The sequence below is a fragment of the Zonotrichia albicollis genome, chromosome 6, assembly GCF_047830755.1.
Source record: "Zonotrichia albicollis isolate bZonAlb1 chromosome 6, bZonAlb1.hap1, whole genome shotgun sequence".
Taxonomy (NCBI): Eukaryota; Metazoa; Chordata; class Aves; order Passeriformes; family Passerellidae; genus Zonotrichia; species Zonotrichia albicollis.
The window spans coordinates 46806790-46825122 of record NC_133824.1 but is presented as its reverse complement, the minus strand read 5'-3'; the positions used below and the strand labels follow the sequence as shown (position 1 = coordinate 46825122).

Here is an 18333-nt window from a genome sequence, read left to right as displayed (position 1 = left end):
TGAGATTGATCCCCCACCAGAATACAGTGATTCCCACAGCTCCATGTGAGGCTGCAAAGCCAAACAAGCTCAGAAACTTGCAAAAGAACTACAATGGATTACAATAGGCTTTCAGAACCCTTTTTTTCAGACATTCCAATTTTACTCAAAATTTCACAGAAGAGATTCTAGAGAAATGGGACCATGCTATTCAAGTACATTTCTGAAATAATTTTTACCTTTTGTTAATGATTGTCAATTTCCTGTTCATTAAACTTGTGAAGCTGGCTAAGAGGAAATAATTCTATGGTGCTGAAATGGCTTGTATTACCCCAGAGAATTAATTATTTTCAATCCACAGAACACATTTAACACTTTCATAGAATCATAGAATACTTTGGGTTGGAAGGGACCTTTAAAGCTCATCCAGTCCTACCCCCTGCAATGAGCAGGGACATCTTCAACTCAATGAGGTTGCTCAGGGCCTTGTCCAACCTGACCTTGAGTATTTCCAGGGATGGAGCATCCACCACCCCTCTGGGCAATCTGTGCCACTGTTTTACACCACGTTGTAAAGAAATTCTTCCTCTTACCTAGCCTGAATCTACCCTCTTTTGGTTTAAAACCATTGTCCCTTATCCTATTGCTACAGGCCCTATTAAAAAGTCTGTCCCCATCTTTCTTAAAAGTGCTCTTCAAGTGCTGAAAAGCCACATTAAGTCCTCCCCAAAGTGTTCTCTTCTTCAGGATGAACAACCTCAACTCTCTCAGCCTTTTCTCACAGGAGAGGTGCTCCAGCCATCTGATCACTTTAGTGGCCCTCCTGTGGACCAGCTTTTCTGTATGACATAAACCCATGCCACATGAAGCCAGAAATACCTACTGCTTGATAGAAGCTGACTACTTTCAGAGCCAGATCCAGCCTTTTTTTTTTAATATCTGGCAATCTTCCAATGTTTGTCCTGATTTAGGTCATGTTCTGGTAGTGGCTCTGGTTCTCTTCTCCCACCTCTCTTCCTAAAATATCTCCTTTATGCAATTTCTTTAAAAACAAAAGAGGTTTCACCAAAATAGGAAAAAAATTACATCTGCACTTGAGCAGTTGCACTCACTTTAAATGGATTTCAGGGACTAAAGAATGACAATTTAAAATTAATCTACAGAAATGCAAAACAATTTTAACATACTCTTAGTAGACTGGATTTAATAAAGGGAACCATAGATCAAACAATGGAAATGTTGTTTGTTGTAATCTAATGGTTTAACATTCTTGCACCTATTTAAAAATACAGGTTTGTAATAACATGCTCATGCATACAAATAATCATCTTTTTTTAATTAAAAAAAGGTTTTGAACTTTTCCAATGGGTAACAAGGGAAAACAGAAGGACTTCACTGCCTTCCAAAGGTTAACCTGGATTTATAACTATTTGCCTGATTTCCCTGTGTTTTTGCTTCCTCCTAAGAACTGAAAAGGCAAAGTAGCTTTTCCTCATCCTTTTTCTAGCTCAAGTGGATCTTTGATCCCTAAATATCAGCAAATGTGGTCCTTACAGAAATATAACAGAGAATGAATGCTCTCTTTTTTTCACTAATAGGAATCATATTAATGGCAACCACTGATAACTATTATGCCTGAATATTACCTTAAATTGTCAGAAGCCATTCTGTGTTTCTGCCCATGGAAAAGTAAAAGAGCAAGGAGCAGCTTTTTACATCCAACAAAAGCCCTTTGCTACAAGCAGATAAATGTATATAAATGTTCTGTGGTGTATTCCTACTGGTTTTTCACACACAAACCATGACACAGCATCTTCTGCACTGAAAAAGAAAATACAAAATTAGTTTGGTACAATCATGTGCAGCATTTCAGTAACAGTAATTTCCCATCCATGCTTTCAGTTCATCAATAATACATATTTTTAAAGGAGTAATGCAATGCAGCTATAGGACATTCAGATGCTCTTCCAACTCAATCTACTGTACTTTGTGTTCAGCTGCAGTAGGTGTTTCTGAATACGATAAGTATTTCATATAGAAGATGATTGCCACAAAACCACTTAGGCAGGCACATTACAATGGAATCAAGCCAATACATCCTAAAACTGATACAAGAATTATTACTTCTTAAACATCATACAATTGAACTGCAGAACTCACTAAAATGTGTTACTAGAGGGCCTAAAAGCTGTCAAAATCAGACATTAACGTAGAAAATAGAAATTCTAGCAACAATAAAAATTACAAATTATGGACATGCTTTAAGTTAACTCAAACATGAGCTGGCAGTGGTTAGGAGAAAGAAAAGCTCTTCTGGCAAATAATGAGAATTATAAATTTGAAATCTTTCATACTTTGGTGTAAGGCTGATGCTAACCAATACAAGAAACAGAACATTGCAGCACAGCACACTCACTCTGTTGAGCTAAGGACCATGAACAAATCTGTCATTTTAGAATACTAGAGAACATGAACATTCTGCAGCTTATATATTTCACTGAACTGAACCTGATGAGATGACAGTCACTGCTGGGTTTGTTTTTTGGTTCGTTTGTTGTCCTAAACCATTCTGGGAATACATATGCAATCTTCCTCTTTGCAAGTTATGATGATTATGCATTAGTACAATTATATTGGCTAAAAATATTCCCTGTTCTAAATAGGCCCATGAAAGCAAAGCAAGCTGTGCTGCTATGGGCACTGCCTCGCTTCCCTCACGTTTGTGTGTTTCCTGCACAAACATTCCCTGGTGAAATCTCACTGTCTCTGACCCCTGACTATTCCAGGCAGTTTTCACTGGCTAACTGCCAAGTCACACCCCAAATATCTTTCCACATTTTGGAGGGAGAAGCACCGTAAGAGTCCTGTGCAATTGTAACTGCCAGACATATTGTTACACTTGAGAAATCCAGCAAGTCTTCTGAGTCTTAAATTGGGAATCAGGAGGTGGATTTTTAAATATATATTTTAGTATGTCTGATTCTGAGCAGCAAGAATCCAGCTGGTGAGTTAAGGTATTTGATGCAGAATTTCAGAAGAAAACAGAATGAAAGCAAAATTTATTAGATGGAGGACTCAGTGAAATCTACTGCAAAGGATTTTCCAAAGGAAGGGAAAAGGGAAGGGACCTCCCAGGTGGTTTAAAGTGCACCATTATCTAGAAGGGTTGGAATGTTCCTGCCTCAGTGAATATTGTTAAATCAGTGCCACTCAAAGTCACCTCTACAGATATACAGAAGTTTAATAGCAATATTCTGCAAATTAAAATCCTGCACAGAAAAACCACAAAGCCTTCTGCAATGCTCTGACACCATCCATGCTATATTGTACAATTTAGGCACATATCCAATGTATTATTAGTGCATTTCTTCAAGAGACAATGCAAACAATTCCTATAAAAGTGAATCTGCACAGTATGAATGGGTTTGTTGTTAGGAACATTCTGCTTCAGTAGAGGTGCCAATAAAAATGTTTAAATGAAAAATATAGGTGTATTTTTCAGTTTGGGGTTTGGGCTTTGCTTTTTTTTTTCTTCTTTCCCCAGGCCTTTTTTCCTACAGTACAGCTCTCCTTGAGACAGGCTTCTATCACAGGAAAAACGAGATGAGTACATTTCCCATTTGGTTAAATGTGTGTGCCAGCTACTTCATTCAGCAGGTGGGTCTCGATGGCTTTGCAGAAAAATAAGGCTCCCCTGAAAAAGAACAAGCTGAAAAAATGTTGGGGGAATTAGAAGGTGCAGGAGGTGATTATTGTTGGAGAAACTAACATGAAATAAACTAGGGTGCAAATTGTCAGTGCCATTACTTCCTCTGCAGTAATTCTCTCCACGGGTGCTTTGGCTCACATTATCTGCATGTCCACACTGCATCAATGGGGCACTCTGAACAAAGCCGCCCCACGGCCAGCAGGGGATGAGATGCGGGATGCTCTGGAGTGCTGCAGTGCCACACTGCCCCAGCCACCCTGTCACCAGCGCCGTCTGGAAGCCCCACCCAGCAAGGCCCAGCCTTGGAATCACTGCAAGGCAACCTATTACACTGGGTGGGTCCCGGTGATTCCAGCTCAGCAACAGCAAGGGAAAGCTCCCAGTCCTGAAAGCTCCTTTCCCCTTTCCCACATTTGGTGGGCTCTTCTCATAAGAGCCTGCCCGGCTTCTGAGCTCTCCCACATGTGCAGCAAGGGGCAGCTCTCCTCCTCTCAGCCAGATGCTGCATCTGTGCCACACAGCCTGCAACGCAGAGGGTTCCTCAGGACACTTGACAGACATCTCTTCTCAAAATAACCAGTGGCAGTGCACTCAGGCTGGAATTATGCATCGATTCTGCAAGCTCAGACTCGCAGGAACAAATACAGAACTACCACTATGCCAATTGGAAACCACCTGATTTGAATTAAAGCATCACTGGTGTCCAGTGCAAGAGGAGGAGAGAAAGGGGGAAAATACAATGGGGATGTAGAATTTGGACAAATCATAAAGGATGGATGCAAGGTGGTACTGCAACTGCTACCCATAAAATTCCTTTTTGGTTTTTTGGTTGTTTTGTTTGTTTGGTTGGTTTTTCATGGTTTTTTTTTTCTTTTGTTTGTTTCTTCTTCTTCTTCAGGGGACAGGGGTTGTGGGGTTTTTGTTAGTAAAGTCAAGGGGACAGATTGAAGAAAAGATTCCTTAGGTAAATTTTTTACCAAACAAACAATTGGGCTGCTACATTCTCAGACATGAATAATGGTGCCCTCCATGCCAAGAAGCAAAGGAATTTAAGGAGAGGGTGAGATGTAGAAAATAGAAGGCATTTCACAATTTTTTTGTCATCTCATTATGGTTCACTGTGCTCATGAATTGTACTTGTGCAGCAGGTCTCTGAGGCTGACAAAGTGTGGCACATGTGAAAGGATGCTATGAGCAGCCAAGCACAGAAACTTCTTTGGTTCCCACCTGCTGAAGCCAGTGTGAGCTATGGATCACCATATATCCTGCTGAATCCTTCAGCATTCAATCCTAAAAAAAACAACCACAGCTTTAAGAAAACATTGCTATTCTCCTACTGACCAAATGTTGGGGGATTTTCTGTTGTTATGGTAATAAGTATTTTAAAGTATGCTTTAAAATAAACAATGAAATGTGACACTTTGTCACTATGTACTTACTATGTTTTGCAGGTTTCCCAATCTGTCCTCTGCCCTTCCCCCCCAAATATATATAAATTCTTAGTTTTCATTTACAGTTTAACAGTGTTGAAATGCTTATGCTGGAAACTGAATGAGAATATTCTGCCAGCCCACCCAAAACAAAATCCCTCCTTTCTCTTCTAAGATTTCCAAGTATTTTTTGATTACTTTTCACTCTAAAAATGTTCAATAACCTTCATTGGTTCTAACATTGGTTTAAATCTTGTTGACTTTGCTGTTTCCTCTGTGCCCATTGTTGCCTCCTTTCAAGCTGGATTCCATGGATTTCAATGGCATTCTGCACAATTCTGTTCTTGCAGATTTACTCGTCAAGTCCAAGCTCTTGCAGTAGTGTGCTCATAGCTGCATGTGGGAAAGTGTCATTATACAAAAATTCTGGTATGGTAAGTATCTGTCACAGTTGTGTCACCTTTATTCAACACAAATACTTTCAGGTAGTTTGTTTGAGATTTCCCATAACACAATCCAGTGAGTAAATTGTGCTTAATGCTTACAGCTATGATATGGGGCAACCTACCTTGAAGAAGCTTCATCCCAGATAAGATGTAACGTAAGAACTCCCACATGACAGCCCCCTTTAAGCCTTACATATGTTGAAAGCATTAGGAATGAGGTTGGCTTTGGAAAGAAGCTGGAAGTTCTGCAGGATCATGTGTTTGGACTTGCCATCTGCACGGTCCAGGAGTTACTACACGGATCACTTTCCCCCAGTCATCTGAACCGTGAGTCACACAAACCGAAAGCGGAAGGCGGCTGTGTGAACAAAGCAGATGTGGGTGTTTGTGGGGCTTCTCCTCACCTCTCCAGAGCCCTTCTGTTCTGCCCTGCCCCATCCAGGGCAGCTACACTTGGACCTTTGGGAAGCCAGGGTAGCAACCTTAGCCAGCACTTGGGATGGAGGCCGTGCTGTTAAAAGATGAAACCCCTCACGGCTGAGTCTATGGAAGGCTCCATGACTCAAACTTCCACCTCCAGCTGGAAGCCTGGCCATCTTTGTTTTGTTTAACTGAGCAGGAACACTCCACTAGCTGAGTGCTCACCACGACAAACACAAATGTCTCCCCCGAGCCCTGGTTGTCTGAGGGGTGCCTACAGCCCCGGACTGGCCGGTTCACGGCCAAAAGCACATGCAGGGAAATAGTTTCCAAACCCCAACAGTAAACCTGAAACTGGATCCGTACAGACAGGCTCCTGGAGCTCAGATAGCAAACCTCCTCCTCCGGGTCTGACTGCAAGCCCAGCGCTACCGTGGGCTATCGGCTCATTTTTTTAACTCAGCCAAACCCAAAATGTGGGCTGATGGAGGGGGCTTAAATAAATTTATTAAATAAAATTTTTAAAACCCCAAACAAACAAAAATCTTACAAACATCTATATTAGCATATATATACTAAGGTACCCTTCTGTGAACGTGCCTACAGCTCGCACGGCAGGCCCCTAGCACTGGAGCTCTGTGAGGGCTGCAGCTCGGCAGCAAACGGCGCGGGGACGCGGTGGCCAAGCGGCCGCCATGCAGCGGCTGCGCCACTTGCGCAGGCCCCGATACCCCGAGCGACGGCGCCGGCAGTCCCTGGCGTAGCAGCGTTCGTGAATACCGGTGCTGCACTGCGGCGGCGGCACGGCGCAACCAAACCTCCTCCCTCCGCCGCCCACCCCAGCCCTGGTACCGCCCCCTTCCTCGGCTGTGATTGGCAGGACGGGTGGAGCGGTCGGCGGCGATTGGCGGGTGCCGGCGGGAGGTGGGGTAGGTTGCGTGAAGGGTGATAAAGTTAGTGGGGCTGCCGGGGAGCGCCCGAGACGCGGCGGCGGCGGTCGGCGCTCTATGGAGGTGGCGGGGGGAAGCGTCGGGTTGGTGCTGCTGCTGCTGTGGTGACTCGGAGACTCGCCCTGTCCCGCGCGCTCCCCCCTTCCCCTCCCCAGCCCCGGTCCCCGGCTCCCTTCCCCTCCCCCCCCTTCTCTTGCCTTTTCCCCTGCCCTTGGTAGCCGCCGGGACCCGGGGAAGCTGACAAGGCCTTAGGGAAGGTGAGAAATGCGGGAGTGGCGGGGTAAGCGCGGATCTGGGGCCGGGAGTGAGCGGGTACTGCTGCAGCTGCAGCCTAAAATGGCGGCTGCCCAGAGCGGCCGCCATTTTCTTGTCGGTTGCTTGTCTGTTTCTCCCGCACAAAATGGCGGCCCGGGCCGGCGGTCGCTCTCGCTGACGGCTTTGCGAGCCCTGCCGCCGCTGAGTAAAGGCGGGGAGGAGCTCGGCAGCCCCCGCCGGGCGCGGAGGGGAGGCTGAGCGGCAGCGTTTCAGGTTAGAGCAGGGAGGCGGGATTGGGCAGTGCCTGTCCGTACGGGCCGTGCCTTTAGTGGCCTCGGCTCGGCTGCGGGATGGTGGTCTGGCCGCGGTCTGCGGGCGCCCGCACTGCCCCCTAGATTTCCCTTGGAGGGAGAAGCCGCGGCAGACATGGTGGTCTGAGAATCCGCATTCCTGGTGGGGAGGTGGCGAGAGAATTTTGTAATTTTTTTTTTTAACTGTTGTTCATTGGCATTTCTTCGCGCGAGTGGAGAGCGGGCTGCCGAAGCGCCGCGTCAGCGCCTCGCCCGTGTTTCCTGTTTGGGGGCTCGGGCGCCGCGGTGCGGGGCGATACCGCCTGCTTCGCCCTCGTGTCTCCCGGGGCGGCCGCCGCGGTGCGGAGGAGCGGGTCCCGCCCGGCGCCCTGGCGGAGAACAAAGAGCCGGGCGGGCGCGGGCGGCGCCCGCCGGGCGGGGCGGGGGGGCGGCGGCGCCGCGCGGCGCCTGCGGGGGGCGCCCTCCGCGGCCGAGCCTTTTGTTCGCTGCCGCTGCCGCCATGTTGTGGCCGCTCCGCGTGCCCGCGCCGGGCGGGCGGGGGGCTCTCGCCGGGCTCGGCTCCGGGAGGGCTCCGGGCGCATCCGGGACACTCCCAGGCTTCCCTGCCCCGGGCGTTTCTGTGCCCGTACTCCCCGTTCCGCTACGTGAGCCGTGCACTGAGGCTCTTTATGCAAGCTGAAAGTCGAGAGGTGGTGGGTGGACGATGCCTTTTTTTCGTTATTTGGTGGCTTAGTACGCCATTTAGACGCAGAATACACGCCTTTTACCGCATTAAGCGTGCGTTTTCTTGTCTGATGCTTTTCAGGATTTGGCTGCGTTTTTGTGCCATTATAAATCACAGTTTCTAAATCACGTCAGTAAAGGACTCACTGTGCTGTTTAAAAGAAAAAAATACTTGCGTTCTTTTCTGCGGGTACTCTTGCCTTTTGGATAAACTTAAGGGTTTTGCTTAGTCCATGGTTCCCTTGTCTCTTTGCCCTCACCCCTGTTGGGAAACATGGCTATAATGATAAAATGGGCCTTTCTGTGACTGTCCCATAGTATTGCATGAATGAAAGGTTTCTTAATTTTTGTGAAGTTCACTGTTGGAGGGTTCTCGTTGTCGGGCAAACGTTTGTACTTTTAGATGTTATGGCTGATAGTAAACAAGTATAATATGAATGCTTGGTTTGTCTTTCTAGGTTTTGTTTTTCCCTACCCCGTCAATTTAATTTTATTCTTTTGAAGATTCTTCGTTGTCAAGCCGCCAAAGTGGAGAGTGCGATTGCAGAAGGGGGTGCTTCTCGTTTCAGGTACCCTTTGTTTGTTTGATGAGTAGTTAGCAATGGAAAATCTCCTTGGAGGGCATCTTAAATTAGTGTAATGTTTATACCAAAACGGGGATGTTTGGACTTACCCAGGATTCCGTGGTTGTTTTTAACAGTGCTTCTTCAGGCGGAGGAGGTGGTAGGGGTGCACCTCAGCACTATCCCAAGACTGCCAGCAACAGGTATGTCATCTTGCTCTTAGATTTGCATGACTTGAAAGTCAGAGCATGCTTGATAATGAACACAGAGCTGAAAATGGGCTAGCTTTTAAGTTGTACCAGAAATACATACTGAGTTAGAGAGCTTTAAATGGTCTCTAGTCTGTGCCCTTTAAAGTGTACCTCGTGGTTGATAGGCAGTGCATGGGCATGGGGTTATGTATTTACCTTAAGAAGTGTGGAGAGTATTTTTGGGTGCCAGGCATTGTTGTTGAGTACTTTTCTGTGCAGCAGATGTTGCAGTGTTGGTAGGAGTAATTTCATGCTCTTAACAAAGCAAGTAATGGAATTGGTTTGAGTACGGCATCACTGAAAGGTTAAAAGGGCAGTTCTTTAAATCACTTGTTTCTGTTTCAACAACTGTATTCTTCAAAATTTTGCAGCGAGTTCCTGGGGAAAACCCCAGGGCAAAACGCTCAGAAATGGATTCCTTCACGAAGCACTAGACGAGATGACGACTCCGCAAACGACAAAGAACGACATGATGCAATCTTCAGGAAAGTAAGAGGGTAAGTTCCTCACAAAATCACTTCTTTTCCTTACTGTTTTCATGAGCAATGTGTACCTAAGAAATGGGCTGGAGGAAAGGAAGATGTGGGCCTTGTATTTGGGGGAGGTGCGTCCTTTAGGAAGGAACCGGCCTGGTAATCTAGCAGCAGCAAACACTTAATTATTGTAAGCAGATTAGTATTTTCAGTGGTACTTCACTGAATGTAAAGATCTCAAAAAAAACCAGTTGAATGGAAAATGGCGCTTTTCAAAAGAAAAAAAAGTTGAGTCTAAAGTGACTCATAGCATGCTTAGAGTATCTGTATTTTCTGATTTTGGTTTTTTTTTCCTCTTTAGCATACTAAATAAGCTTACTCCTGAAAAGTTCGACAAGCTATGCCTTGAGCTCCTCAATGTGGGTGTAGAATCTAAGCTCATCCTAAAAGGGGTCATACTGCTGGTAAGCTGGTCGCATTTCTTTTAACTGCAGTTTTCTTGCATGCTGAAAAGCAGGGGGTTGGTTGGTTTTGATGGGATACAGAAGTAGCATGAAAAATGCTTTTGTGTATTTGGATTATCAAACACCATGTCCCACCCCTGCTTTCTGTGTAAAAAAGGATCTACTGGGGAGGAAGTAGTTTTAATGGTTTGAGTTTCTCATTTAGAAGTCCCCCCAATGACTAAACATGATTGGGCTTCTATGATTATTTTTTAAAATAAACTGAGGTGTGAGTTAGCCATCTTATTTGCTTGGCCTCCCTTTCTTCCTCTTTCCTGAGGAGCAAGCCACTTGGTTTTGAAAGGCAACCACTGGTGACCTCTGGGGACACTGATGTAACTAATAACGCCACTTTCTTTAAACGAGATCAGATTGGTGACACTAACGTAGGGGTTGGCATAATAAACTGGAGTTTTGGTGGCCCAGGATTACAGAGCCTTTTCAGTTGCAAGCAATGGCTTTTGTCCTTTGCTTCAGCATTGAGACTGGTGTTGGACGACAATGCTTCTGTGCTTGATTAGCAGGAAACAGGATGTTCTAGATGAGAGTGGTAGTAATCCATTCTGTGTCTTGTAACTCAGTCTCCTAATAACATTTGCACCCTCCTGCTGCTTGCTGCCTCACTCACCCTGGCTCTCTGTAGATCGTAGACAAAGCCCTTGAAGAGCCCAAGTATAGCTCGCTGTACGCTCAACTATGTCTGCGACTGGCAGAAGATGCACCCAACTTTGATGGCCCATCAGCAGAGAGTCATCCAGGACAGAAGCAAAGCACAGTGAGTGCATCTCTGTCCGCAATGGTAAATTTTGCGTGCATTTGTGACTGCCCTGATTAGCTTAATTGTTTTCTTTGTTCTCTCTTTGTAGACATTCAGACGCCTCCTAATATCTAAACTTCAAGATGAATTTGAAAACCGAACCAGAAATGTTGATAGTAAGTTTTAAAACCGCTTTAATACAGGACCTATTTGTCATCTTTTCCCACAGCCATGTAAAATGGGCTTCTTTGTTTTCCAGTCTATGATAAGCATGATGGTCCCCTCCTCCCTGAGGAGGAGGAACAGAGAGCCATTGCCAAGATCAAGATGCTGGGGAACATCAAATTCATTGGAGAACTTGGCAAGCTTGATCTTATTCATGAATCTATCCTTCATAAGTGCATCAAAACAGTGAGTATTCAGATTGGGAGGGAAGCTAGGAGCAAAAACAAAAAAATATGCAAATATTGATGCTGCTTTGAGAATCTTGGAGCAGGAGTGGAGTATAAAATGGCACAAAAATGTTTCCTGACAATTGCTTATCCCCTACTGTCATCCTTTGGTGTGATTAAGAAGTAAAACCAGCTTTATTCAATGCCATAGGAATTGTCTCAAAAGGAAAATGAATACAGAAGTGTGCTGTAGGTGCTTGAAACTGTATACACACACTTAAAAATTGGCAGATCTTAATTTTAATTTTTAATCTGTTTGCCTTCAGAACAAAACAATTTTTTTAAATGTCAGCATACAAAGTTTGTTGCATATTATAAATTGTCATTTATAAAATTTTTAAATCCCGAATTTCCCTTTTAATTTTTCAGCTTTTGGAAAAGAAGAAGAGAGTTCAACTCAAAGATATGGGGGAGGATTTGGAGTGCCTCTGTCAGATAATGAGGACAGTGGGACCTAGATTAGATCATGCGAAAGCCAAGGTATGTGCCTATCTAGTTCAGTCATTAACTTAATTAAATTATGCAGCTAAGACTTGATTGCCTGAACCTTCTGTATTCATAAGTACAAAACATATTTTTGATTTTTTTTTTTTTTTTTTTTTTTTTTTTTGGGGGGGGGAAAAGAGTGCCCACTATGGCTTCTAGGCTAATTCTCTTGATAGAAGAGCAGTTTTAAACATTTCACCGGGATGTAGTTAGGGTCATCAGGAAATCATCTAAGTGAGAGTGTTGTTTTTCTAAACAGTGCTTGAGAAGATGTGCTGAGGAACTATTCTTAGCACAGCTAGATGATTGGAGATGTGAGAGTTTGGAATGTAAGCTTAAAACGAACAGAATTTTGGCTGTGTTGCTATCTCTGATTCAAATGTCTTGATGCGTTAGATCTTTAGACTCTGTCATCAAGGAGCTAGAGATTGCAGGAAGGGGCAGCTTGTTGCATTATTTTGCCTTGAATATCATGAGTGAAAACACTCAAGGCACTGACAGGATAATTCTCACTTGTAACTTTTGTTCCCCCAGTCCTTAATGGATCAGTACTTTGCCCGTATGCGCTCCTTGATGTCAAGTAAGGAATTGCCAGCAAGGATTCGTTTCCTGCTGCAGGTATGATGATTAAATGGCTCCCAGTTGCTTTTTTTTCTTGCAAAATGGTCTTGAATCCTTTCCTAATAGCCTGTTCTGTTCGAAGGATACTGTGGAGTTGAGAGAACACAACTGGGTTCCTCGCAAAGCTTTTCTTGACAATGGACCAAAGACTATCAATCAAATCCGTCAAGATGCAGTAAAAGTGAGTGTGTAAGGTCTGGAGCTGCCTTGGTGCTGTGCACTTGGGAGTAGTTCTCACACAGTGTCACAGTTGGCTTAAGGGTTAAAACCAGATGGACTTATGTAGCTGGGAGCTAAAAGCTTTGCTTTCTTGGGGCTGCTACTTGAAACTGACCAAAATTGTAATTCCTGTTTTAAAGGATCTGGGAGTTTTTATTCCTGCTCCTATGTCTCAAGGGATGCGAAGCGACTTCTTTCTGGAGGGACCCTTCATGCCACCCAGGATGAAACTTGACAGGGACCCACTCGGAGGGCTTGCTGATATGTTTGGACAAATGCCAGGTACCCTAGCAGCACAGAGTGATGGGGTGGCTGTGGCTCTGCTGTGCTGAATAAGAACTAAAATTGTCATTTGTCTCCTTGCTGATCCAGGTAGCGGAATTGGTACTGGTCCAGGAGTTATTCAGGATAGATTCTCACCCACCATGGGACGCCATCGTTCAAACCAACTCTTCAATGGCCATGGGGGTCACCTCATGCCTTCTGCTCAATCCCAGTTTGGAGACCTAGGCAAATCTTTTCTGAAAAGTCAGGTAAGGAAGCTGTTTGCACGGTGACTTCAGCTTGTTTAGAAGCACTTCCTGAGATGCGTATGTTATGGATTAAAGTCTGCTTATGTTAAAAGACCTATTCAGATCTGATTCTGATAACTGATGCTCAGCTGATACAAAAATTCTAAACCACTTTTTAAATAGTACAAAAGAAGTACACTTTTTTTTTTAACTGCAAGAAAAGGTGCATGTGGCTTTGGTGGGTCAGAACGGTGTATTTTATTTAAAAGATGGCCCTGTTTTTAGGGATAGATGCTACTCTCCCACCACCCCTGCTCCTTCTTTCTCCCTTCCTGGCAAATAGAATCTTTGTTCCTCTGGTCCCTCTGGTACTACTTACCAAATGATGTACGCCACTCCATCATCTGCACTTCTTTCTCTATATTTCCCTTTCTGAAATAGGGGCAAAGCCAACTCTACCATACCCAGAATCAGGGACTCTTATCCCAGCAACAAGGACAGTCGAAGGATATGCCACCTCGGTTTTCTAAGAAAGGACAGCTTAATGCAGATGAGGTACATGACATGCCTACATTATTTACAGCCTATTCTAAATATTGCCCAATGATTATAGCAAGACGCGTTATTATGAGGACTAATGCTGGAACTCTTTCTCCTCCTCCTCATTCTCCTCCTTCTTTGTCCCTTCCTCTTTCACCTTTTACCCCCCTCACTTTCCTTAGGGTATCCAGCGTCCTATGAGCAAGACTGAGATATGAGGGCAATTTTTTGGGGTGTCCTTTCCTTCCCAAACACTTCCAAGAACACTACTCTGACATCAGTTCCCATGCATCCTATTGATAACAAAACATTTAATTAAAACTTCAGAAAATCCTGAACTTTAGAAACCCTGAAGTGCTGGACCAGGTTAATTTTTTTAAATTTTCTTTTGTTTAGAACTGGCTAATAGGCAAAATTTCAAATGCAGAGTAAACTGCATTGTGATTTTGAGTGTTAACCAGACTTGTATCCCAATTTCTGAGCAATTCGGTAGAGTTTCGTTTTGGCTGTAAAATACATCAGCAAGCATGCTGATTATCTTCTTGGGTCTCTAACATACTGCATCTAAAAGGAGCATTTCCAGATTTTTATAGTAGTTGAACTAAATGCCAGTAACTTGCTTTTGGGGGAGTTTCAGAACACATGTGGCTTAATCTGTATTTGAGTATTAATATTGTAGAAATGGAGTCATGCTTCAATGAGATGAGTTGGAGCGAGTCCATGGCTGTGTATTGTTGGTCGGAATACTTAAAACAGTTTGAGTTTTTCTTTGACTTACTGTTTACAGATTAGCCTGAGACCTGCTCAGTCTTTCCTGATGAATAAAAACCAAGTGCCAAAGCTTCAGCCCCAGATAACTATGATTCCTCCCAGTGCTCAACCACCACGCACTCAGACACCGCCTTTGGGACAGGTAAATACAAAAAATTCCTGCATCTTTTTGGCTATACTTTCCTGTTTGTGCTTGGAAAACTTAAATTTCATATGTGGGGAGACAGAAGTCTTTGATTGCACAGAACAGGACTTGCGGAAAGAATATATTAAACCAAACCAATTTGAGTTCCATCTGCTTTCTATGTTCTGTATTGTAAAACTTTCTATAAGCAAAGGTAGATGTGCTACAAAGAAACAAATTCTGGTCTCTTTTTCAGCCGCCTCAACTTGGTCTTAAAACAAATCCACCACTTATACAAGAGAAGCCTGCAAAGACCACCAAGAAACCACCTCCTTCTAAGGAAGAGCTGCTTAAACAAACTGTAAGTTAGTGTGCAGTAGTGAATCTTAGAGCTTTGGATGTGATCTTCAAAAACAATGTTTAACTGTGGCTCTTTTCTTCTCCAGGAGGCTGTTGTGACTGAGTATCTGAACAATGGAAATGCTAATGATGCTGTCAACACTGTGAGAGAAATGAGAGCTCCGAAACACTTCATTCCTGAGATGCTGAGCAAAGTAATCCTTCAATCCCTAGATAGATCAGATGAGGACAAAGAGAAAGCAAGTACTTTGATCAGCTTGCTCAAGCAGGAGGGAATAGCCACCAGTGACAACTTCATGCAGGTATTGTGGTCTGATAATCTTGCAGTTCTTGTTTCTTTGTGCTTCATGGTGTTTAGCTGCTGTAAAGGTGGTGTGCAAATATTGTTTTTTTAACTCCTCCTAGTCTGAGGAGATAAAAATAGCACATGAACCTGTGAGGGGCACAGGAAGCAATAAAAGGAAGACATGCAGTAATTAGGCAGCTGGAACCTGGGATCCTCTTTACAAGGGATTACAGAAAACATGAGTATTATGTTGCACAGGAACACAATTACTTGGGAATTTAATCTTGTGTGTTTACTGTTTCTTAGGCATTCCTGAATGTATTGGACCAGTGCCCCAAACTGGAGGTGGACATCCCATTGGTGAAATCCTACTTAGCACAGTTTGCAGCCCGTGCCATTATTTCAGACCTGGTGAGCATTTCCGAGCTGGCTCAACCACTGGAAAGTGGCACCCACTTCCCTCTCTTCCTGCTCTGTCTTCAGCAGTTAGCTAAGTTACAAGACCGTGAATGGCTAACAGAACTGTTCCAACAAAGCAAAGTGAATATGCAGAAAATGTTACCAGGTAAGATTTGCCACAGAGCTCCTCTGTTACCTGATCCTAGAGTAAGCGAGATGTTCTAGTTTGTGCCAGAGTAAAATAATGTGCAGAGTTCTCTTGGTGGAATGAGCTGTCATTATTGTTAGGAATGATGTTTTTTAAGGGGTGGCTGGAGCATGAACCATCACTTGGAGCTCTTGAGAAGTGCTTAACACGTGTCTTTGTTTCCTTGTCAGAAATTGACCAGAACAAGGACCGCATGCTGGAGATCTTGGAAGGGAAGGGGCTTAGCTTCTTGTTCCCGCTTCTGAAACTGGAGAAGGAACTGCTAAAGCAAATAAAATCGGATCCATCCCCTCAAGCCATCTATAAGTGGATTAAAGATAACATTTCACCCAAGCTTCATGTAGATAAGGGATTTGTGAATATATTGATGACCAGGTGGGATGCTGTTTTGATGTATTTTTAGGTATTTGTTTGGTTAAGCTACCAGTAAGGCACTAATTCTGTAAAGGCTCAAATGTAGCTCTGCAGAAATCTGAGATGCAGTACATGGGGAGACAGAGTGTTCTGAGTGAACCTTCTCTAGTAAAATCCCATTGTATTTGAGAAGAAAGGCAAGTCTCCAGGCTTGCATCAGTATGTGAAGTGGTTTCTTGGACAGGAAGTCTAGATCCATGTGTTTTTCTTAAATGTAGAGCTGTAACAAAAGCAGAACAAGGATTTTCCTGGTGTGCTCTCAACCATAGTACAAGTCCCTATGCTTGCTCCTGACTGCAGGTGGAAGCAGGATAGTTGGAGTGATAGCTATCTGAACTTTTTATATGTCAAGTGCTTTGATGTCTTAGTTTATACAACTTAGTTTGGCTTTTCTTCTGTCCAGTTTCTTGCAGTATATTTCTAGTGAAGTAAACCCACCTAGTGACGAATCGGATTCTTCATCTGCTCCATCAAAAGAGCAGCTCGAGCAGGAAAAACAGCTGCTTCTTTCCTTCAAGCCGGTGATGCAGAAGTTCCTCCATGACCATGTTGATCTGCAAGTGAGTGCTCTATATGCACTCCAGGTGCACTGCTACAACAACAATTTTCCAAAAGGTAAGTACATTGAGGTTTCACTTCAGTTGGCTTGTCCCTACATTTCTTAAAATTCAGCAAGTGTTTGAGAAGGTTATAAAGCTAACCAAGTTAAAATTAACTTTCGTAGGCATGTTACTGCGCTTCTTTGTTCATTTCTATGACATGGAGATCATTGAAGAAGAAGCCTTCTTGGCATGGAAAGAAGACATTACTCAAGAGTTTCCAGGGAAAGGCAAAGCTTTATTCCAGGTAAATCTCCTAACATTAGAATATAGACTTGTTTTTTTGTTTATCTGCTGTACTGGAGTGTTTGAGAAGACTGCCGAAGTGTGTAAGACTTGTAAATATCTAGAATCTTCATGGAATATTCCACTAGGAGCACGATGACCTAAATCTCTCCTATTGACTGGAGGCCTGTGTGTAGTGCAAATGTGGATGAAAGTTCTTTTAAAATGAGATGGGGGAGGGGAAGATAAGTGTTTTGTGAAAAAACCTAATGGGGAAACAATTCCTGCTCCCTTAAACCAATTTTGTATAACTGCAGGTAAACCAGTGGTTAACCTGGCTGGAAACTGCTGAAGAAGAAGAATCTGAAGAAGAAGCTGACTAAAGAACCAGCCAAAGCCTTAAATTGTGCAAACATACTGTTGCTATGATGTAACTGCATTTGACCTAACCACTGCGAAAATTCATTCCGCTGTAATGTTTCACAATATTTAAAGCAGAAGTATGTCAGTAGGATATTCTCTGCAAAAGGTTTTTGTAGTATGTCTTAATAGTCTACAATAAAAATATTTTAGAGTATCTTCAATGTTTAGATAACAGTGTATTAGCAGCATGCAATAATTACATCATAAGTTCTTGAGCAGAAGCAGTCTGTTGCAAGGGTCTTCTTTGCTGCCAGTTATCATAGGCTGTTTTTAAGTTAGAAACTGAATAGCAACACTGAATACTGTAGAAATGCACTTTGCTCAGTGTAATACTTGAGTTGTTGCAATATTTGATTATCCATTTGGTTGTTACAGAGAATCCTTAACTGTAATCGATGGTTGTTGCCGTAATAGTATATTTGCCTGTATTTCTACCTCTAGTAATGGGCTTTATGTGCTAGGTTTTAATATCCTTGAGCCTGGGCAAGTGCACAAGTCTTTTATAAAAGGAACAGTTTACTTGCACAAAAACTGATCGGCTGAAGAGATGGTTTAATGCCCTTTGGAAGAGGTTTTTGTGGGTGTGAAACATGACATGGTGAGAAATTTGAATTGGTCCCTCTTACAGTACTGAAATTAAGTCTATTAATTTATCAAGACATGTTCATGCCCTGATTTTATATACTTGTATCTATCAATAAACATTGTGATACTTGACTTGTTTCTGAATGTCTCCCAGTAGAAAAGCTTTGGCTGATGACTTGTTCACTTAAGAAATTAAACATCAGTGGGAGTTGCCTTAGGTTGCAGCCATCCTGAAATTACTTTTACACTCCTTGTGTGGATATGCAGATAAATTCTAAATAAGGTCACAGACAAGATGAGACAGCTGCGTTGTGACAGGAGGAGAATGATGGAGTTGTG

The 18333-nt window shown here is 43.4% G+C and overlaps 1 protein-coding gene, 1 long non-coding RNA gene and 1 other non-coding gene across 3 annotated transcripts; 2 read left to right on the top strand and 1 right to left on the bottom strand.

Moving 5' to 3' along the window:
* Positions 1 to 2400: 2400 nt before the first annotated feature.
* LOC113460204 (uncharacterized) lies at positions 2401 to 7187 on the bottom strand. The gene is made up of 4 exons (XR_012580877.1): positions 6569 to 7187; positions 5687 to 5922; positions 4916 to 4978; positions 2401 to 3688 (listed from the first exon to the last, which is right to left on the bottom strand). It is a non-coding gene; the product is annotated as an uncharacterized LOC113460204 (long non-coding RNA).
* Positions 7188 to 8551: 1364 nt separating this feature from the next.
* EIF4G2 (eukaryotic translation initiation factor 4 gamma 2) lies at positions 8552 to 18126 on the top strand. The gene is made up of 22 exons (XM_026797728.2): positions 8552 to 8616; positions 8682 to 8792; positions 8924 to 8989; positions 9409 to 9534; positions 9872 to 9974; positions 10657 to 10788; positions 10880 to 10946; positions 11030 to 11181; positions 11592 to 11702; positions 12243 to 12326; positions 12412 to 12510; positions 12689 to 12830; positions 12921 to 13081; positions 13502 to 13615; positions 14388 to 14513; positions 14752 to 14856; positions 14942 to 15157; positions 15448 to 15706; positions 15919 to 16123; positions 16566 to 16777; positions 16887 to 17008; positions 17304 to 18126. The coding sequence occupies exons 1-22, from the start codon at positions 8552 to 8554 to the stop codon at positions 17367 to 17369; spliced, it is 2844 nt and encodes a 947-aa protein (XP_026653529.2). The 3' UTR covers positions 17370 to 18126.
* LOC113460207 (small nucleolar RNA SNORD97) lies at positions 13657 to 13824 on the top strand. The gene has a single exon (XR_003381981.1). It is a non-coding gene; the product is annotated as a small nucleolar RNA SNORD97 (small nucleolar RNA).
* Positions 18127 to 18333: the final 207 nt, after the last annotated feature.

What these genes read in the sequence shown, in the direction of transcription:
- EIF4G2 (XM_026797728.2), top strand. Translation starts at nt 8,552, where the DNA reads ATGAAAGGTTTCTTAATTTTTGTGAAGTTCACTGTTGGAGGGTTCTCG. An exon ending in TAGATCATGCGAAAGCCAAG is followed by an intron (nt 11,703 to 12,242) that starts GTATGTGCCTAT and finishes TTGTTCCCCCAG; the next exon opens with TCCTTAATGGATCAGTACTT. An exon ending in GGATTCGTTTCCTGCTGCAG is followed by an intron (nt 12,327 to 12,411) that starts GTATGATGATTA and finishes TTCTGTTCGAAG; the next exon opens with GATACTGTGGAGTTGAGAGA.